General features: G+C 42.0%; 1 protein-coding gene across 16 annotated transcripts in view; it reads left to right on the top strand.

Annotated features, from left to right (window-relative positions):
- Positions 1 to 22,487, top strand: part of DLGAP1 (DLG associated protein 1) — a 1,249,429-nt gene that overhangs the window by 917,594 nt on the left and 309,348 nt on the right. For 9 of the 16 annotated variants that reach the window (XM_067699609.1, XM_067699614.1, XM_067699612.1 and 6 more), the window contains one exon: positions 8,379 to 9,407. In XM_067699609.1, the coding sequence (XP_067555710.1) occupies positions 8,451 to 9,407 (957 nt within the window). In that variant the 5' untranslated portion in view covers positions 8,379 to 8,450. Of the gene's footprint in view, positions 1 to 8,378; positions 9,408 to 13,976; positions 14,137 to 14,368; positions 14,613 to 22,487 lie in introns of those variants that run through there. The other 7 variants (XM_067699620.1, XM_067699627.1, XM_067699618.1 and 4 more) reach the window with 6 other exon arrangements.

Raw genomic sequence — 22,487 nt, 5'->3', positions numbered from 1 at the left:
ATATGTCCTTTGGCACAGGGAACATTTAAGAGGAGGCTTTATTGGTTTATTTCTTTTTGAAGTATAGTTGATTTACAATGTTGTGTTAGTTTCTGCTGTATCTCAAAGTGATTCAATTATACGTATATATACATTGTTTTTCATATGCTTTTCCATTATGGTTTGTCACAGGGTATTGAATATAGTTCTCTGTGCTCTACAGTAGGACCTTGTTGTTCATCCTTCCTATATATAAAAGCTTACATCTGCTAACCCCAACCTCCCATTCCATCCCTCCCCCAACCCCCTCCCCCTCGGCAACCTCCAGTCTGTTCTCTATGTCCATGATTCCGTTTCTGTTTCACAGATAGGTTCATTTGTGTCAGATTTTAGATTCCACATATAAATGATATCATCTGATATTTGTCTTTCTCTTTCTGACTTACTTAGTATGATAATCTCTAGGTCCATCCATGTTGCTACCAATGGCATTATTTCATTCCTTTTTATGGCTGAGAGGTATTCCGCTGTGTATATGTGCCACATCTTCTTTCTCCGTGCCTCTGTCGATGGACATTGAGGTTGTCTCTATGTCACTATTGTGACTAGTGCTGCTGTGAACATAGGGGTGCATGCATCTTTCTGAATTATAGTTTTGTCTGGATATACGCCCAGGAGTGGGATTGCTGGGTCGTATGGTAGTTCTATTTTTAGTTTCTTGAGGAACCTCCATACTGTTCTCCATAGTGATTGTAGCAGTTTACACTCCCACCAACAGTGCAGGAGGGTTCCCTTTTCTCCTGGGTGGTGGTTCTCATACGCTTGCAGCTGCCCAGCTGGGCAGAAGGGTAAACCTTACTCGGATGAGTAAGCTTTAGTGGGCCTCCCGTGGTTCCGCAACAGACAGTACAGGGTCTCAAGCCACTGTGGCCAGGGAGCTGGGCCTGGCCAGGCCTAAGAAGTTGATAGGCAGCCTCTCTGTTTCTTTCCCAGGGCTACGTGGAGTCTGGATCTGTTTCTCCCTGTATGTTTGCTCCTCTCTCTTCTCACACGCTCCCTCTGCAGGACCCTTATTTCTGCTGCCCCACACTCTGAAATAGCACATGACTCTGGCTTCCGGAGGTGCCAACATTGACCCTTCCTGTACTTGACCTTGCGGATAAGCTCACCAGGGTTCAGTGACTCTAGGAACATCGTCATTTAAATTTCCAGGAGCCGGCATCTGATTGATTCAGCTAAGCCTCCACATGGATGCCCCTGAGCTGGGGTCTGCAAACCCAGTTCACTCAGCTCAGAGGATATGGTGATTGCCTCAACATTCCTGGCCAGGACAGCGTCAGCAGATGCTGAGCTCAGCGGAAAAAATTCCCCAAAACAGGTGTCAGCTGAACGGCTACCGCAAAAGGGGGCCACTATAGGTACTTTCTGGGCCTTAGCACTTGGTAAAGTAGATCTGTACAGCAAACTTGGTAAGCAAAGCAACAGCATTTAAAAGAAAGGAATTTATGAAAGGAAACTTTTGATTCAGGTAAAAAATAGATAGATAGACAGGAGTCGGGCTGTGAAGCAAGTTGTCTAGAATGTGCCAAACATGTTCACGGGACTATTCAGCTAGTGACAAGAGATGTAGACAAAAATAACTCCGTGTTCATCAGAGGCTATTTCCACTGCTTCTTTTCAAGTTGCCTCGTGTTGTATCAGTCGTTATGTTTTCTATCATGGTTGTCTTTATATTCCCATTAAACCGTTTAATTCTATCATCATTCCTGTTTCTCCTAGATTAGTCAATGGATTGCATGTTTTCCTCGGCCTTTTTTTTTTTGGAGTAGACACTCATGGTTTGTGCTCTTTTCTGTGAAAATTCTGCAGATTATCTGTTTTATCCCCATAAGGATAGGGTATCCCCCTGCCCACAGCGTCTCCTAAAGAGCTGATGGCCATGGCTGGTCAAGGTGACCACATTCTCTTAGCGACTCCCAGGGGAATCCATCTGCAGACTTAGCTGAGATAATCACACCCTCTTCTAGAATGATCCAAATGAGGGTAATCCCATGGGGAGCACATCTCCAAAGTCACATAGAGTCAGGACAGCTACCTTCCCACCTGTGTCAATGCAAAATAATGTTAGGAAGTTTTATAATGTACTGCTTCAGTACATTATAAATGTACTCCTAAGCCCTGTGTTCTTTCACCCAACCAGCAGTAAGTATAGACCAGTACTAATGACGACTTCCTAACCATTTCTCAAGGAACACTACTCTTCACCTTTTTATTCTCAAAAACCATAATGAAACCACTTTTGAAAGCTTTGTATGAAGACAGAGGCAATGGCAATTGTGCTACCAATGTGACCAAATTGGAGGAGGCCTGGGTTCTTGTTTCACTTGTTTTGTTTTTTGTATAACACCATATCTTTTGAAAGGGAAATGTTCCAAAGGCATTTATTTGTAGCAGCAGACTGATTGAAGGAGGTATGCACAAACAAAATCAAACTACAGACGATTAGGATAGCAATTAATGTTCATGAAAAGCCAAAATATATTCTGTGTTTATAAAACGGCTTAGGCTTGTGCTTTGAGTAATAGAACTGGTGTATTTCAGCCTGTGCTTATTCAAAGGCGCTCTAATGGTATTTGTACAATTTTAAGTACTGATACATAGTACATGAAAAGCATTGAGTGGGGAAGCCTGAAAAAGTGAAAGAAAATGGCATTCAGTTATCTTCTGCAGCTACAAATTCAGAAAGTGAGAAAATATCCCCGAAGTGGGCCTTTGGGCAAAGTTAACTCACGTATGTTTCTGTTCACCCTAAAATGGCATGACTTCATTTGTTAGTAGTATGTTAATGAGAACCATTCCCTTATTTAAAAAAAAAATTATTTAAAATCATGCACCTGTTAAACATTCCTATCATTCTTTATTCTCAAATTCTCAATAGAATGGGGGTTTATTAGTAGTAGAGGAAAAAATTACGAATAAAAAATCTGCATCCATGTTGCATAGAATTTTGTTCTGCCTGGGAAAAGTGCCCTGTTTAGTCTGTAGTGGAAACACATGTGGGCAGAAGGTCTGAAGTGGGAGACACTGCCCGCATCGGCCAGGACATTCTCACCCTTTCGGGGGTTACTGTTAACTCCCTTTTAGTCTTCTCTCATGAACTGCCCAAGCAAGAAATAATTGCTTCCTTTAGATCTTCTTGCTTGTTCCCACCCCTAAACCTATCCTCTAAGTACAGCCAGGGAAATCTCTAGTATAAGCGTGGCTGTGTCACTGCCTGGTTTAAATTGGTCTCACGGATGTGACCACCACCAGCAAAGTCAAGTCCTGTGTATTATAGCATAGCTGGCAAATCTCTCCAGGATTCAGCCCTGACTACCCATCTCACTTAGGACTTGGTTCAAATGCAAGGGTCAGAAAACAAATCACAGTGGTGTAGACAAAGATAAAGGTCCATTCCTTCCCCCATAAACAAGATGCCGGGTCCTTTATCTTGTGCTGCTACCATCCTCAGACTGTAACTTCCACCTCATGGTCCAAGATCACTGCTCCCCAAGCTCTCAAGTCTGAATTCCAGCCAGGGAAGGAGTAAAGAAGGGATGCCCTTCCCTTTAGAGTCATTTTCCAGAAATTGCACCTGCCATTTTCAATTATACTCCATTAGCCAGAATTAGTCACCTGTGCACATCTAGGGAGACTAGGAAACGAGCCATTAGTCTGGGACTGCTTTATACTCTTCAGTAAGAGAATCCTTTCTTTCTCTGCAGTTGAATGTTGCAACCTGGCACGGGCAGGTCACAGGTAAATGGGGGGGGGGGTGCAAAAAAGTGACCTGACCCTGAAAACATTCATAGAGATTTCTTCTTCCTGGTACCTCCCTAAACCAGAACGCAGTGCTTCCTGCTCTCCTGGGCAGGGTCCCCCACATTGTCCTTTCTAAAGCAAGTTGTGATTGTTCAGCTGTCATTCCCGATTGAGGGAGAGAGTGGACACCCTTTGGTGGGTCCTCTCTCTGTATGTAAAGAAAAATGAAGCCCAGCAGCTCTAAATAAAGACACGCACAGAAGTCAAGAGAAGAACTTGCCAGCTTCGCAAGACTGTTTTCCATCTTGTCAGCATCTTCCAATATGTGGTTTGGTTGCTTTTTCCTTGGTGCTAATAAATTACCTGCCTTGAGAATTTCCTTTACAGTTCTTGCTGGATTTTCTCGCTTTAGTCATCATCTGGACAGCAGTGCTTCTGCTGCAGGTGTGAGAGCTCTGTAAAAAGCGGTACATCTCACACTCAGAGCTCATCTCACAGTAGCCAATATAACCAACATATTTTCCAAGCCAACCATCAGGACATGTCATCTGATGGTAAAATCGAACTTAGGAGGATAACAAAACATAATTTTGAAGTCATAGTGAACAAGAAAAAAGGAGAGATGATCACCGTCGTCATAGAAACCCTTACGAAGGCATATTGACTCACACTTCCCACCCTGGCTCGGAGAGGAAGGTACAAAAGAAAATTTCGCTTTCTATTTTCAGAAATCTTTTACGGCCACTTAAAACCTTCTTCCGGAGCTAGCAGCTTCATTTTCCAAGAATGTGGAAGGTAACAAGAATTGTTCTTTATCTTTCTTCATGTCTAGGTCACATCTCTCTGAGCACGTCATAAGCCCTTTGGCCATTAGGGATTTGCTGGTTGCATTTGGTTGTCTGCAGCAGCAAACGCTGAGCCTTGCAAGGGGGGGACGCTCAGTTAATTCTTCCCCGGATGGTGTTAGTCACACCACGGGCTGCAGCAAGTGATGTCCATGGTTGCCACTTACGAAGGTGAATTAGGAGAGGGAAAAAAGGAAGTGACAGAAAGAAGTAGGCTGGGAGGGGAGTTCATGAGTAACAAAAGAAGAAAATAAAGAATGAGGGGAATAAACATATGGACACCAAGGGGGGAAAGGGGGGTGGGATGAATTGGGAGATTCGGATTGACATATACACACTATGATATATAAAATAGATAACTAATGAGAACCTACTGTATAGCACAGGGAACTTTGCTTAATGCTCTGTGGTGACCTAAACGGGAAGGAAATCCAAAAAACAGGGAATATATGTATACATATAGCTGATTCACTTCGTTGTATGGCAGAAACTAACACAACATTGTAAAGCAACCATACCCCAATTTAAGAAAAAAAAAGAATAAAAGGCGGAAGAGCAGGACGTCGATGGTAGGTGCCACAGCTATTATTTAGCCATTGAGGGTTTTAGATCATCTGCCCCCCTCACCAGGAAGTCACTGAATGTGTTGCTTTAATTTATAATCACAAATTAATCTATTTTCCTTTTTCAAAGACGAGAGAGTAGAAGAGACGTAAGATTTTCCCTAGAAAGGGCCAGGGTATTAAGTCATTTATCTGGCCTTAGCCAGAAAGTTAGATGGAGCATTTAGAAATGTTTATGATTATTTATTGCCCTTTTTTCATGACCTTATTTGCCTATATCACAGAGAAAAAGATCAAGATTTCAATATCCTTTTAAAAATATTGAGTAAAGAAGGACCAAAGTTAACTTACTTATTCTTGACGTAATTTATTACTCTCTATGAAAATATAAGTGCTTGCCACTAGGCTGAAAATAGCCCACTTAAATTGCAGTAAAAATCACACTGTGCATGTTTAACTTACAAAAATGATCATCAGTTACATCATTTAACAAATTTATCATTAATGGCCTTAAAAACCCTCTTTGTTTGCTCTGCGTGTCCTCAGGCAACATCATCTTACATGAAATGCCATTCACAGATTAAAGATAATTACATAAATATTGAATACATGATCTCAAATAATCTTCAACATTTTGGAGTAAATATGTATAATTCATGTTTTCAGCTCTTGCCAGCTCCACATTTAGCAAAAAAAATCCACCCAAGACCTAGAAGCTTCAGAAGGAAAGGTTGAAGCATTATTTCATATTATTTTATGTATTGAGATACAGGTAATCATAAAACTTAGTATGTGACCATAATCCAACTGGTTTGCTATTTTTGTCTTTTATTTTTAAGTCTATATTTAAAAGGCAAAAATGTCTTCAATGGGACCTGTTTTATCCAGAGAAACTTTCTCATGCAATGGATTTTTCCACCTAAATTAGTTTGTGCCACAGTTTTGCTGAAAACATGTATTTAATCTTTCTGGATCCCTCTTTGCCACAGCCTACTCTTGGTATCGTAACTTCATACAAAAAAAAGTGGTCCCAAGGTATTTTATGCTAAAATTTCCTTTATATTAGTGTCCTCAGTGGGCAAGTTTCGATTTACAGGTTCTTCCTGAACCACAGGTATCATGAGTCCTGCTTTTCCTTTTTGTCTCTTCAGGCGTCATTTTCTTTCTCTCCTTCAAACAGTTTGTCCTCAGTCTGGACATCCTGTAGTCAGCAGGCCAGGCAAACTCCCAGATTTTAACTCCAAGGCAGGGAGAACTTTGAGAGGTGAGATATTCATTGGTGGGTCGTGGAGAGGCAGAAGTGGAAGGCTAATGGGTAGCAAAAGGCACATTCACCTGTATGCCTCCTGCCTCACCTTGAAAACCACTGGTCCCTAAAATGCCTGAGAGATGGTCCCTTCCTTCCTTCCTTGGCCCTTCCCTTGTCACACAGTCCTGTTCTCACTCAGTAGATGTGACTTGAACCACAGGATGGACCACCCTGGGAAGTTTTGCATTGATGCGTTAATTCACTGACTAAATGCTTTACTGAGTTCCCACCACCAGCCAAGCACTTTGCTGGCCACTGGATGCGAAAAACATAGTCTCTACCCTCAAGAAGCCCCTAATTTAGTAGACTAACCAAGTTCAAAAGATTCCAGCGATTAAAACCTCCCATCAGTTTTCCCGAGCAATTAATCCAAAAACTGAGAGACGAGGAGGAGAAAAGGAGCTTCATAAAAAACATGCTTAGAGATTTTCGTCAGGCGCTCCCACACACAGTATGTCCCATGGAACAGACGAGTCCTGACCCCACAAAACGCCGTGCTTTTCTTCATTAGGCCACATGTGGGTGTTTCATTCTGTTTTTTTAATTAAACCAATTATCTCTCCCCATCTGAATATCTGAAATGACGTTTGTGATATGTTTGGAAAGTCACATTGGCTTTTCCGGACAGCTCTCCGTATGACAATTTTTGTATTGTGGGAAGTTTAAAAAAAAAAAAAATCTGGCTGTCAGGAGAACTGCATTCAACTACTGAAGAACTCTCTCTGTTAGGGTCCAAAGAAAGTACTCTGCCCAGTAGAACAGCAGCCTCTGGTACTACAGCGCGGGGAAGGGTTGGAATGACCTGATTTCCCACAGGTGGATCTGTAGGGCGCCTTCTCTCCCAGGCAGACATGACCCTTAGGTTCAGGCCCTTCATGTCCTCAGGAACATTTCAAGAGCCTTTCCTTTGGCCATCTTGCCATCACTTGTAAATATTTACCAGAAACTTTTAAACCAGCAAAAGGAGATGCCCTGTTATTCACATTAGCCAATTCAAGCTTATTTGTTCTTCATCAGCTCTCAGTCTGTTGACAGGAAGCTCTTAATTCTCTGATGACAGAAATACACGGGCAGATTTTCTCGACAGCTCTGATTTATTTGCCACACCATTAGTTTTTCCAACTCTAATTACCACGGTGGGATTGTTTGCTGTAATTGTTACCACTGAATTCTAATGGGAAAGTATGTGACAGAAGATACAGAGATATATCCTAAAGTTATAAGGTGCCAGTAGCCTCTTTTATTTATGTTTTTCACTCACATTTATGGGGTGCTTACTGTGTGTCTATGTGGCCCACCTAGTACAAGGTAGGGAGATGTAAAGGATGTAATGGTGGCTAAGAGGTAAGCTAGCCTCAGGGAGCTTGAGCTAGCAGGGAAAGCATGGGACAAAGCATTCCAGAGGAGCTGGAGAGTGTGCAGTAGATGCCCTGCGAGCACAGAGGGGAACTAATTCTCTCTGCAGGGGGCGGATCCGCAAAAGCTTCCCAGATTAAGTGAGCCCTTCCGGTCTGCTAGCTTGACGATTAACATACGGTTAAGAATAAAAAGAGAGCAGCAGGGGAAAGATACAGTTATTGGAATCCTGGAGGGAGGGGCAGTTTTTCTCCCAAGTCACTTAAAAATAGTTCAGCATTTTTATACGTTCTTTTCCGGGTTTACTAGTTTTCACCCCTACTGTCTCTCCTACAGGACTGGCATGGGCTTTCCCGGCCTACGGAGGTAACAGGGCTTTTCCAACAATGCATTAAAGCTGCTTTTAGGGAGAGTCATGAGTTCTGCCAGAAAACCAACTCAGTAGCAGACACACGTGGAAAGAGAGCAATGTCTATCGACCAAGTGAAGCGCTAACCATTGTCCCCCTCTCCTTCACTCCCCCAGGTCCTTGCGGGAGACGGGTCTGGAACCTAACCACCGGGTGTCCATGACCCCCGTGGCTGCGCCCCATCAGCGATGAAAGGGTTATCGGGCAGCCGCAGCCATCACCACGGAGTCACCTGCGATTCGGCCTGTGACTCGCTGTCGCACCACGCAGACCGCAAGCCATACCTGCTGAGCCCGGTGGAGCACCACCCGGCCGACCACCCCTACTACACTCAGCGTACCTCCTTCCAGGCCGAGTGCGTGGGCCCCTTCAGCGACCCGCTGGCCAGCAGCACCTTCCCGCGCCGGCACTACACCTCGCAGCAGGAGCTGAAGGACGAGTGCGCCCTGCTGCCTCGCACCCTGGCCACCAAGGCCAACCGCATCCCCGCCAACCTCCTGGACCAGTTTGAGAGGCAGCTGCCTCTCAACAGGGATGGCTACCACACATTGCAGTACAAGCGCACGGCCGTGGAGCACCGCAGCGATAGCCCCGGCCGCATCCGCCACCTGGTCCACTCGGTCCAGAAACTCTTCACCAAATCGCACTCCCTGGAGGGGCCGTCCAAGGGCAGCGTCAACGGGGGCAAGGCCAGCCCCGACGAGACGCAGACCGTGAGGTACGGCAAGCGCAGCAAGAGCAAGGAGCGCCGCCCCGAGCCCAAGCCCCGCAACAACGCTTCCCCGGGCTGGTGGAGCTCCGAAGACAACCTCGACGGCGACATGTGCATCTACCACGCCCCCTCGGGCGTGATGACCATGGGCAGGTGCCCCGACCGCTCGGCCTCCCAGTACTTCATGGAGGCCTACAACACCATCAGCGAGCAGGCTGTGAAGGCCTCCCGGAGTAACAACGATGTCAAGTGCACCACCTGTGCCAACCTGCCCGTCACCCTAGACGCGCCGCTGCTGAAGAAGAGCGCCTGGTCCTCCACGCTGACCGTGAGTCGAGCCCGAGAGGTTTACCAGAAAGCCTCGGTTAACATGGACCAGGCCATGGTGAAGTCAGAGTCGTGTCAACAGGAACGTTCCTGCCAGTACCTTCAGGTACCATTTATGTGGAGGGATGGATGCTTACGTGTTGTACCTGCTGATTGTGTGGTATTTCCTCCTGGGTCCTAGTCTTGGCTCTACTATGAATTGCCTATATGAACCTGAGCGAATTACTTAGCATTTCTGGGGCGGAGGGCTCCTGTCAGGAAACAAGCCTGCTAGCAACCTCATCCAGTTATCTTGAGATACTAGATATAAAAGTGCTTTGAAAAGCACGCCTACCTAAAGGCAAGAAGTTATTAATGTTTTGTGTTCCTCTTTTGTCCGAAGGATCGTGGGATAGGGAGGAGAGAAAAGGGGAGTTTACACAGAATTTTAAAATAAATCCACCTTTTTACAAAAGTCAACAATGATCTTTGGAATTCTGGAAAGAGTTTAATTAGATCTATTCAGTTTTTTAAAATTATTATTATTATTTTAAATGCTGTCTGAAGCTATTAGTTTGGAAAAATTAATCTACCTCTTCACCACTGCAATTTTCACACCACCACCAACACTAATCACACTCCTACCCAAGTTCCCACCCCCCCAGAGCCCAGGGAGTTGGGGTGATGCCCTACGCCCTGAGGAGGTGGAGATGGAGACAGTCTGGGGACCTGACAGGCACAGCTCCAGAGACCCAGGACAACAGAGAAGAGGAGGAAAAGAAGGGGAAGCATCTGCACAATAAAATACAATTAGTGTCAGAATGTAAATCCCACACACGTACAGACCCAAGGCCGCTCCTCCCCTTCCACGGTCTCCTATTTTTCCTACTGTCCTCCAATCCACTTAAAACAGATTTCACCTGGATAATAATATGAGGGGAAGAGTCTTTTTCTTCCCTACCTCCTCCTTCTAGTATTGTCATTTTTCCCAAGACACAACCTTCCATAAGAGGGATCCTCATAGTTTTCCTTTTCAAAGTGTCTTTCTCTGCCCTCCCTTGCTATCCTCATCTTTTTAAAAAAGGTTTCACTGAACTATAAAATCATGACATAATCATTTCCCGCTCTTAAGAATAAATGCAAGGAAAAAAGTCTTCCACCAAGACATTCATCTTGTTGCTCTCTTTGGATTTCTTCTGACAAAGCTGACTCCCTTGGGAATGCCTCCACCAAGCCCTGAACATATTCCAGTCACTGGACAGTCAATGGCAGTCACTGGACAAGGACAGTGCCAGGGCCCATTCCCAGAGTTCAGAAGAGGCCACTATTGTGTGGATAGTTTTCACAAACAACACAGTATTTCCTACTGAAGGTGGCATCGTTTAATTTACTGTAAGCTTGTTACATGTGTTAATTAAGTCATCAAGAACCACTAACAGAATTTTAGAGCTAAAGGGATCATCGAATCCAACCTTTTCATTCATTTAGCATGTAAAAATCTAGACTCAAAGAAAGGTAGAGGCCAAGTGGTTCATACTGTTAGTATGTGGCAGAGGTAGGGCCAGAACCCAAGTCTCTTAACTTATAGAAAAGACCAATACAAGGGTTACAACTGAAAGCTTTAGCAATTCTTTAAGCACATAAATCTCATCTGCTATTGAGAATAAAGTATTTTGATAAAACATCTGTCTTGAAGAAAGGATGTGTAATGAGATAGAAAACCTAGGATACATTTTTGTCTATGAAGGTTTTGTGACTAGCGGCAAAAACAAAACATTCAATTTTTTAAAAAAAACTTGAACTTTAATAAGTAGTGATGAGATTGGATAAGAAATATCTAATTTAAAAGGATACTGTACCTGGATCTAGGACCAGCCTTTGTTAGTCACAAAATGCTTTCATGATACTAGCATAATTGCCTGCTTCCTACCTTAAGTTCATTTTCCTTTCCTTTTTATAACCTTTTTGAAGTTAAAAGCTCAAGTAGTGGTGAAAAGTGGAAGGATAAGGAAAGGAAGAAGGAAAATGATATTAACTGAAAATCTACTATGTACCAGATACTGCAGCAAACATTTTCACATTTGTTATTTCATTTAATCCTCATAATAGTCCTGAGAGCTACAGATAATAACTCTCAGTTTTTGCAAGAGAGGAAACCAAGGCTTAGAAATATCAATTGTCATAATGCTATGTGGCCAGTAAGTTGTAGAACTGAGTTTTAGACTTAGATCTATCTGATGCAAAATAGCTCTTTCCAAAACACCCCAGCACAACTCCGGAATCAAGGACATGAAATGGTGAGCAAGGAGGAAGACAAATCTTTAAAGTAAACGTATTATTATTCAAGTTCTTCAGTAAAATAAGAATGAAAGCTTGAAGATTTAAGTATGGGATTTAGTATAGTAGCATTATTGGATCTCATAAAGATTTGGAAATTCTATTTTCAAATTGTTTGCCTTCTTTTACGCTAGGTTTTTTTTTAACATGTTTATTGGAGTATAATTGCTTTACAATGTTGTGTTAGTTTCTGCTGTATAACAAAGTGAATCAGCTATACGTATACATATATCCCCATATCCCCTCCCTCTTGCGTCTCCCTCCCACCTCCCTATCCCACCCCTCTAGGTGGTCACAAAGCACCAAGCTGATCTCCCTGTGCTATGAGGCTGCTTCCCACTTAAGCTAGTTGTTTTTAATGAAATATTTGAGGCTTACAGAAAGATATCAAGAAAAAAATAAATACCCATTTATACATCACCCAACTAGAGAAATAAAACATTAATTACAATGGATCACACAGGTATCCTCCTCAATCCCATTTCCTTCCCTTCCTCCCGAGAGTAATAGCTAATCTGACTTGATACCAGAAGCACCTTTGTCTTTAATTCTGGAGTTACTGAAAGACTGAAAAAATTGTAATATTTTCTGTTCTTCATTGAGCAATAATTAACTCTAAGACACGCTAGTTCAACACTTGAAATATAAACTGAGCTCCAAGTCATGTCTTCTTTAGCAAATATTGACATTTATTGAGCTCCTATTCTGTGCAAGACTTTCAAACTGAAAAAAAAATCCTGTATTTCAAAGTGGGGACATAGTATGTTTAATAAATAAACTAAATGTAGAGCAGTGTGTGCTTCCCAACCAGTGCGCTGAGATGAAGAGCTCATATAAAGAAAGGGAGGAAGAAGCTGGACATTCACAAGGGGAGAGAGGAGATGGGAAACTCCTAAGAACTGGATGTCCTTCCAGCTCTCTTCTTGCTTTATAGGGAAGGGAGAATCTATGTCCTGCAGAAGCTCCCCTTAGGAAGATAGGTTTAGCCAGTCCCTGTCAGCTCCTATAGAATAATTTCATTTATAAGCTCATTCTTAGAAGCAAATTTGGGAACAAATAGGTTCTTTTTTTTTTCCAGTTGTATTGCTTTAATTATCAACTAATATTGAAACTGGATGTACAAATGTGTTTGATTTCAATGTCACAAAGTTTAGTGGACAAAGCATTGAACTTTAAATAAGAGGGTCTATGTTTTAGTTCCTATTTGCCGCTAACTAGTTGGTGATCACTCACTAATGATAGGGCTTAGAACCATCATTTCAGCTCTCCGGGTCTCCTTCTTCTACTATAAAGTAAGGCACTTGGTCAAGAAGGCCTGGGATCTCAGTCCACATCTTCAAACTCCTAAGTTACATATGCAGAGCACTAATTACAGCCATTTTCAAGAGCTGTAAAGCCTGGAGCTACCATTTAATACATGCTTAAAGTAGATGCTTTTCCGATGTTATCTAATTTGCTCTCTGAAACTCTATGAGGTATTTTATAGTTGAAGAAACTGAGATTTAGTAAATTAGATTAAGTCACTTGCCCAAGGATACACAGCTAGTACATGGCAACACAGAGAGTCAAACCTGATTTGTCTGCCTTCAAAGCCTGGATGTCTCCATTTACACCTGATCCCTACCCCTTCCAAATATAAAACAGAGGGAGGAAGCGACATATCCTATATACCTATTATGTTCCAGAAGTCATACAACAGCTCAGTTAGTACCCAAAACACCTTTGTAAAATTAGTATTACTATTTACTCCAATTTTATGGATGACAAAACTGAGGCACAAAAGCTGAAATCATTTGTCCAAGAACTCACGGATAGTCACTGGGAGAGCTAAAACTTGACTGTGGGTCTGAGTCTGTAATGTGCTTCAGAAATAGAAATAAATGCATTTTTTTCGTTTTAATATTTGTTTTATTCTGTAGCAAATGTATGCATTCATTTGACCTCCTCTGGGTGCACACAGTTAAGAATGCATGTCCATGAAATGTGACCCATCTCAGATGAGCAATGGAATGGCTGGAATGTCCCGAATTTAATTTGACTGAGCATAGGTTAATATTCACCAATACTGGAATTCTAAATACTAAAAAGTTCTGATCTGCTCTTTGTAGAATTATCACTTAGAAATCATTTCACTTAGGCCATTGCCACGATTATACAGAACATGAGACGTCTGTAGGTATTGGGTCTCCGTCTGACATTGATTTAAAAATAAAATACTGTAGCTTGAAATCATTGCAAGTTCCAGTTAATACAGTCAATTGGTGAGATGTGCTTCCTCACAAGCTGTTTGTAGTTAATTTTAAAAAGACTCCCTTTTTTTTTTTTTCCAATATTGTTATTTTTAAATGTCAAGAATCAGATGTCTGCTGTTTAGAACTACTGTACCGCTGCCAGTGACTTTCTGTATCAGGATTTGGAGCAGAGACATGGATTTGAAGACATTGAAAGTGTTTAATTCTCAGTTGAGATGTGGTTGGCTTTTGTATATTTGGAATAGAGCATTTATGGCACACCTCAGGGTAAGTGCTCATCGTTAAGTAAAATAAAATAGGAAGGGGGTCAAAGGAGTCAAGGGAGTTTGGGTTGTTGATTTGTTTTCGCTTTAAGAAAGCAGGATTCTTGGTTCCGTATATGCCTCTTTACGTAAAGTGAGTGTTGAGTGACTGGCATAATAAGGTATTCAGAAGAGCAAGATTTTAGATCTCCAACTGTTAGCCTTAAAAAAAAAAAAATCCCTTCAAATGCTTGTATTTTGCATTCATCCAGCAGCAGACACAGGAAAAAGGAAACAAAGCTCTTCGGTAAAAGTAGAGAGAGAGAGAGACACAGAGAGAGAGGGAGAGAGAGGGAGAGAGAGAGCGCGCGCACAAGACGGACAAGAAAGCAGGCACCCTCAGAGATGCAATTTTAGGAGAGCAAAATGATCGACCTTTTTAAGGCTGAGTGGGTTTCTTCAGTTTGTGTGCAAGTTTCAAGAAATGGAAGGACTGACCAGGTCTGAGTACAACTCTTTTATTACTTTGTATTTGGTGATAGTGTGTTGTTTGTTTAGGTGGGAGGGGTTTTTTTTGTGTGGGGGGGGGGGGTTTGTTATTTTATTTTTTCTCTAAATAATGGCTAGCACAACTGAAAGGGCTAAAATCTGATGTGTGTACAGATGGTAAGAAAACAGGTAGAGACATCAGATACCTACACATCTGTATCTGCAAGAGGCTGCGTAGAATCTTTAACTGACAGAGGATCTAAGGTGCTAGATGCCATGAGAGGACATTGTGCGTCTTAATGGTTGAAATGTGATCCGTTGTTTTCCATGGCAAGAATCCTGAATGCTTACTGTTCCTTTGCAAAAGTAAAATTTCTGGATGGTTTGCGTTTCTGTGGATTTTCTTGTGGCTTTTTTTCCCCTGTTGGTTAAATAAGACTCCACAAAAGATCACTGAAGAATCATTCATAACAAGCATGAACCCAGAGTTATTTTTTCAATGCAGGTACAACTATTTTTCAAAATTTTGTTCAAAATTATGTCAGCCTTTGCCCAGTGGGGTTTTCTTTCCCCAGCTGAGGTTTTCCTTCCTCTTATTTTAGAACAATTTAAATGATGTTAAATCAGTTTTTAAAAAACTACTTTATGTGAAATGTGTGACAGTGCTGAGCAGTTCTGCTAGTGACTTTGGTTACTGTGATGTTTCCTTGCTGCCTTTTATAAAAAAAAAAAGTTAACCACATTGACGATTTTCTTTATTTTCAATTTAAATTGCCTTAATAATCCGGCAAAAAGTGTCAAGATTCTTGAATCTATTTCCTATTTGGCTTGTACAATCTTCTCTCTATTTTTTCCCTGATATCTTAGTAGAGATGTCCCTCTTTCTTAATAGAAAAATGAGGTTACTTCTGCCTGATCCTACTTTGAATGTAGAATCAGTGATTCTGGTAATTCTCTCTCTGATTCTCTATAATTCTCTCTGTTACTCAGATCCCAGTATTGGGCAGGGGAGACAATTGGCAAAATATTCTGAGAAAGCAGGGGTCCAGAAAGAGTCAGTGGTAGTAAAAGAAAGATGAAACATCCTTCCTGAAAGTTGTTAAACTTTATTATTCTTGGTCTGCAGTTTCATTATGCTAAAGACATTTTCAGCTATACCAAAAGTGCTTGGTTAGCCCCAATCAAAGCTTTCATGGCACAGACTTTCAGATCCCACAGAGTCCAATCTACTCATGGAAGGTATAGCATTGCTTAGCACAGAGTAAAAAAAGAAAAACCAGCTTTGGATCACTTAGTGGCCAGTGGACTTTATCTCCTCTTTCTCCATTCTCCTTAGAGGACAGTTTGCTTGGTTGAAAATTAAATACAAGAGCCCAGGGTAAATATTTACCGTTCAGTAAAGAAGCATTCACCCATAATCTCTGGTCCATTTGAGATCATGCCTTTACATGACCTAACACAGACGTGATTTGTGAATGGTAGAACACATTGGTTTTTTGCTTACGGTTTTATAGGGGTCACTAAAATATATATGCAGTATGGCCAGCTGGCTTTGACTCGGTGGTTAGACTAGGTTTTTTACCATTTTAGTTTTAAATTCAAAAGCAACAACCTCTCTTGGTGGACTACTGTGCTCACTGGTGAGTTGAATCATGGAAAAATTCCATCTTTATTGTTCCAAACAGCTGAAATCAGAAACTTCATACGGTTCAAACTGTAGTACTCTAACAGTCAGATTTTTTTCTGTCATTTGCCAGGATAGCTTGGTAGAGAAAAAAAAACTTGGCCTTTTCAGGTCAAATCAGGTTACTATTACTGAAATCCATAAGGAGTTATAAGACCTTACTATGATTTATGTTACTCATTTGAAACTTTGAATCCGTACGTTTTCCCGTTGGATAAAAATAACATGCATTTGGGACTTCACAACAACGGTTCACTTATCTGCTTCTAAAAACCATCTCGCCTCATCCCCAACCAGCAGGCTGTGTCCCTAGCTGCTAGGACACAGGGAAAAATCGTTTTACTCAAGTTTTGTAAATGCATATTTAAGTGTTTTAATAAATTCTTGGACAGAAACCACGGTAACGGGGGGGGGGGCTTTAATTTTTTTCAGTGAATGATTTATTCTCCTTCAGCCCAATCCTGTTTGTAATTAAAAGGTAAAGATAAAGAGCTAATTACTGTTAAACAATTAGCAAAGGTAAAGGAGGGAATAGAGTGTAAGGAGAGGCCCACCAGCTCATTCCTTCATTTGCCGTGACCAATTTCTTACTTATATTGTTTAACACTTTTATTTCTTGGGGAACACTCATATGACCAAGGAATGACCTCTTCTGGTTCTCTGATCTTTTAAGTTTAATATAAACGATTATCTTGTAAAAAAAAAAATTGGTTTTTTCCATCTGTTAAAGGTTAGCAATATTCCCTGCCTTGTTTCCATTTCTAAAATAGACTTCTAATTACACTCACAAAATGGGCTTTCTAGGTAAGTATACCTTTTCTTTCATGTACATTGCCACTCTTCTCTATCAGTTGGAGCTTCTACTCCTTGTTCTCCCAGAATTTGGAAACTTCCTACAAAATTCAGACTTGTGCTATCACAGAGCTGTCGAGGAAGCAGAGTTATGTGGAGTCTAGAGTTACTGTATGTTGTACGCATGTGTCCAGGTCCATATATACACGTTACATCTGCACAGGCATTCCTGTACCCGTACTTCTAAAATATGCATTTATACTTATGCTTTCTTTGACATCTGATTCATGACGTAAGATCTATTTCAAACGTACCATTTCACAAAGTCCACGAAAGAAGAATGACTATAAAGTGGGGAAACAGACTTTTCATAGATCCTGCTAAAAAAACACCTTGCCTTGCTTTTAAAGCGATTATTTTAAATCTCAGACCACTAGTATGAACCAGCTAGGGGGGGTCCTGCTTCCTTAGTGTAAGGATCAATTCCTTTCAAACAAAGAGACATCGGACAACAATGAAAGGAAATGACTTCTGTTCCTCTCATTTTTTTTAACCACTGTTAATTATATACTTGCAGGATTGTCAAACTCCTCGCTGATTACACTCTCCAAGTCTCTCAAACTTTAAGGTGTGTAATTAAAGAAGCAGGCAGGCTTTATTTTGTTTTTCAGAAAAATGATGGTTTCAGCGTTCCTGAACCTCCTCATTGCAAGGCCATCCGCGATACCTTCTCATTCACAAACTCTTCCCTGGAAGGTGGGCGTAGCATCTTTCCACCTACCTATTTCTCACCTAATAATCCCCTTACAGAACAACTGTTTGAGATTATTTAGTCCAACCTACTCTCTCTAAAAGTGGGAAAAATAAACCCTAAGGAAATACCTTGACTGACAAAGGTGAGTCATCTCATCAGTGGCAGGCTGAGACTAGCACACTAACTGCCCAGCTACAGCCCCGTTCTTTTTCCCACTATGTCTTTCACATCTATGAAAACTTTTAAGGCTCTTTTCAAAGACGAACTCATCCTTTCTTACTCCATCCATTTAAGGCAGTGGGGTCAAGGTACAAGGAGGCAAAGAACTGATCTGAAAATGAGATTTGAAGCATGGTTTTGGCTTAAAAGGTTCACAAGAGATGAAGACAGTTGTTAACGAAATAATGACCTGAAGTTCGTAATTCTGGGGTTACAAATGGCAGGGTACGATTTTTAACTTCTAAGTAAAAGAAATGGGTCTGTTTCTCCTGTTATCCCTGTCGATCCCTCCTGCATCCCAAAGGTTTTATTATAAGGAAACCCTGTACCGACGGAGGACAAAGTGAGCAAAATTGCTCCAAGTTCGGGTGTGTAATCTCTAGTCATTACACTCAGAGCCCTGGGACTGGATTGTGAGGATGACATACTTCTTTCTGGCATCTTCCGCTATCTTGGCAGCCAGCTCCTCTCACCTCTCACCTCACTTTCCTAGGATAAAAATTATTAACATAGCTGTAACAATATTTTTCAAATCAGTGTGTGTGTGTGTGTGTGTGTGTGTGTGTGTGTGTAATATGTGACACATAGGACATGCTATATTGGGATAATGGGAACAAATATATTAAATCAGGGTAAGTCTAGAAAATGTGAAACAAATAATGCATAGGAGATATCAAAGGCTACAGGTTGATCTCTTGGTTATTGCTTTTGAAATTCAAAAGTGAGACCATAGAAGATCTAGCTCTAAAGTTGAAAATGCTGTATGAAACGTTATATAGTGGCATCCGTGAGGGTAAAAATTGAGCACAATACTACATTCGTCTGCAGGCGTAGTCATGTATGTGTGTGGCCACTTGCTCTATCATTGAATATTTAGGGCAATAGTTCCTTAACTTTGTGTGTGCAAGAACCACCTTGAGGGTGTCTATAAAATGAGGATTTGTGGCATCGATCCAAGAGATTCTGATTCTGTAGATCGGGGATGAGTCCAGTACAGAGATCAATGTCAGGACCGCACTTGAACCTGATGCTAGGGAGCTATCAGACTAGATTCATAACTGTATTTACTGAAGGGGGCAGTAGAGTCTAACAGATGAAAACATTGGCTTTACTATCACTACTGACCTCCCACATGACTTTGGGCTCCCTCTACTTAGTACTTCCATTTCTATATCCGCAAAATGGGCATAATGATATGACTCTTGTGTTTGTTAAGGTCTCAGAAAAATATTTCATTTCAAATTGGGGAAAGAAGTGAAAACTATAGTGTGAAATGTTTTGAGTTTACAAATCCTCAGATGTTAGCGTGCTTCACTGCTTCCTCACGTGTTTCATATGCCACTTTTTCTGTTACATTTTGCTTGATCGAACTTTCGTTACACCAAGGTTAGCCTGAACACATCCGATTCTGGGAAAGGAAAGCAGTCTCCCAATGTCGGGTGACAAGTCTTCATCACAATGTAGATTTAAGGCTTCCTCACCCCATGTGCCAACTAAACACATAAAGCTTTTGTCTGCAGATGAAAAGATCACAAAGGGTCAATCTTTTGATAGCTCAGCTTCTGCGGGTCAGGTTTTCCCCCACGGCTCGATATTTGCTAATGGAACACAATTTTTCTGGCCTCCTCAAGCTTTCGTGTGTGTTTAGACAAAACCTGCTTTTGTTTTCAGATCCTAAGTCTGTCAAGACCTGCTGCCTTATTCCAGGCAGCTTTGGGAAGTCCACAGGGCAAGTCTAATTAAGAGCAACAGCTATGGGGCTATCCACTCACCTCCTTTCTTGGGTCTCTGTTGAGTGTTTCTACCAAGGCAGCTTCAAGGCGTGGGAGTTCTTCCACCGCTGCTGGCGGATGACAATAGGTCCTTGTCCATCCCTCTTTTTTGCTCCTGTCTAAAGTCCCTGATCACTCCTGTTCATTCTCAGACGCCAGCCCCATCACAGGCCACCTGCTGGCCCCGGCTGTACTACAGACATCAGTCTGACTGGCGGCCCCCAGCAGTAAATACATACAGAGAGACGCCCCTTTTAAGTCCCTTAAAGGATCCCGACTACTTGTAATCCTTGGATAATTCATTTTTTTCTTCTTCTTCTTCTTCTCTCCTAACTAGTAGAAGTTCAGCTGGCTTTTCGGTAACTCAGGGGGTGTCAGTGCAAGTAACTGTCATTTGTTTGCAAATGAACCTGAGCTTTCTGAAAATGATTCCCCTGTAAAATCTTCCCCCCGTCACACTCCTCCAGGCTTCTCGTGGATTTGACATTGTTTCCTGTTCTCCCACCTCTTGGAAGTATTTCATGGCACGCTGAGCAGACACTTTTAGTCAAAAACGCCTATAAATAGCTGATTTTCCTGCTTGCTGCCTTCTCTCTAAGGCTTTCACAAAGGAGGTGAACAAAGCCACTAGAAACAAGAACTCTCTGTGACGGCTGTGCGGTGACGCTTATGAAAAATCCGATCTACAGGCCATCAATTACCGTGTGGGTCCCTTTGCCATATTTGACTTAGGCAATCACTGCCCAGTAAGAGAAACATTTTATTTCACGCCAGCTGATCTCATGAGCTGAACAATCAATCAAAAATGTCTCAGATGAGCTTTCCTGCTTCTTTAAAAACGTTTATTTTGACTTTCACGCTGCTTTAAAAAAAAAAAAAAAAATCCCCAAGCCAACAGCTGTTTCTTAGATTCTATTGGTAAATCTAGGTGACCAATTCCTATGGCTATTCTGTGATAGGAAATGTGAAACTACTTCCACGTTCTTCCTCCAAACTGGCCTTGCTTATAGAGTTTCACTGTCTGGCCTGTCTTTGCTCTGTCTCCTATGTCACCCATCATCAGCTCCCCCAAATCTCCCAGGGTGGTGTCATGGAACTCCCTGGAAGACTGCACTCAGCTAGGCAAGGCCATAATACCAGCCTTCACTGACCTCACTGAAATGACCCTTAGAAATCAGACACATGACATTAATTATACTCGTTCCCTTCCTCCACACCTTACTGAGCAAAGGAGAATCGGGCTTAGCTATTTTATTCTATAATTTGGAATTCTATAATTCTATAATTCTATTATAGAATTTGGAAACTCTCCCAAAACCATGTTTACAGCTGAGGAAACTGAGGCCTGGAGAGATTAACCAGCATCCCCTTGGCTCTTCGGTTGTAGAGAGGGGGGTGGGTGTCTTCCTCAGTCCTCTCACCCCACCTGTTAGCGGTCCTCTATCATGGAGCATGAGATCGTCATTGATCTTGGTGTTCTGTCTACTCAAAAAGTTCTGCCACCAGCCCTGCTCCCTGCTTTTTCCACTCTAGGCACTGGGTCTAATGTGGTTTTGGTTTAGTCTGTTGCTAAGGTTTCTAGAAAGTACATCTCGTTAAGGCTTTCCTCTTTGTGAACTGAACACGCACAGTCAACACAAGTATGGGAAAGAACTTCAAAGGACAGTTAGCTCAGTGCTTTTGACATTTTTAACCATGGAATTCCTTGTTCATACAAAGCAGAATATATTAAACAGAAAGCAGTCCCCACTCTGTATTCATGGGTTCTGCAGATGGAAAATATTAGAAAAATAAATAAATTTCAGAAAGTTCCAAAACGGAAGCTTGAATTTGCCTTGTGCCAGCAGCTACTTCCGTAGCATTTCCATTGCATTTACAACTATTTTCAGAGCATTTACACTGTATTAGGTATTATAAGTAATCTAGAGATGATTTAAAGTACACGAAGATATGCATAGGTTATGTGCAAATACTGCACCATTTCAAAGAAGGGACTTGAGCATCCTGGGTACCAAGAGACGACTGCAGTGCTCACACTGAAGCAAGACTAGGAGAATTCAAATCCAAATCCCCTTCCCTCCCATCCACTGCCCTGTATCCAAGTTTCCCTGAAGCGGGGGGCTTCCAAAGCACAGTCTGAAATTTGTTGCCCATTCCTTAAGCGGATCTTAGCTAAGGAAGAGTTTAATGATTGGTGGGGGGGCGGGAGGAGACACAGGGATGGGCGGGACCAGGATGGGGCAGAGGAGGGGAGTCTGTATCCACTCTTGATAAACCAACTCTTGACAAGTCAGAAAAATCAGAAAACCCTGATGAAGTCCAAAAGATGTCAGTTAACTGTCCCAAGCTTGGTAAATTGAATCGGCAGCTCTCCCAGGCTGCAGTCCAGCTGCCCTGTCTTTCCTGAAAACGACAACTGATCATGGGTGCCAAGAGTTCCTGATTGGCTCACAGTATGAAAGCACTTCTTGACTCCAACAGACAAGTTCTTATGTCACCTTCATTCCTTTTCCTCAGCTGTGATCCAGAGAGAGGGACTGACTTTTCTATGAGCAGACAGGCCTTTCAGCCCCAGGCCAGTGCTCAGCCCGTACACCATACTGAACACTTCCCCATCTTCATCACACGCTTGATGTACTCACATGGGGTAATGAACGATGGCAATG

This window comes from Pseudorca crassidens, chromosome 12 (assembly GCF_039906515.1).
Source record: "Pseudorca crassidens isolate mPseCra1 chromosome 12, mPseCra1.hap1, whole genome shotgun sequence".
NCBI classification, from domain to species: Eukaryota; Metazoa; Chordata; class Mammalia; order Artiodactyla; family Delphinidae; genus Pseudorca; species Pseudorca crassidens.
Note: the sequence above shows the minus strand (reverse complement) of the source record. Positions and strands in the feature narration are given on the sequence as shown.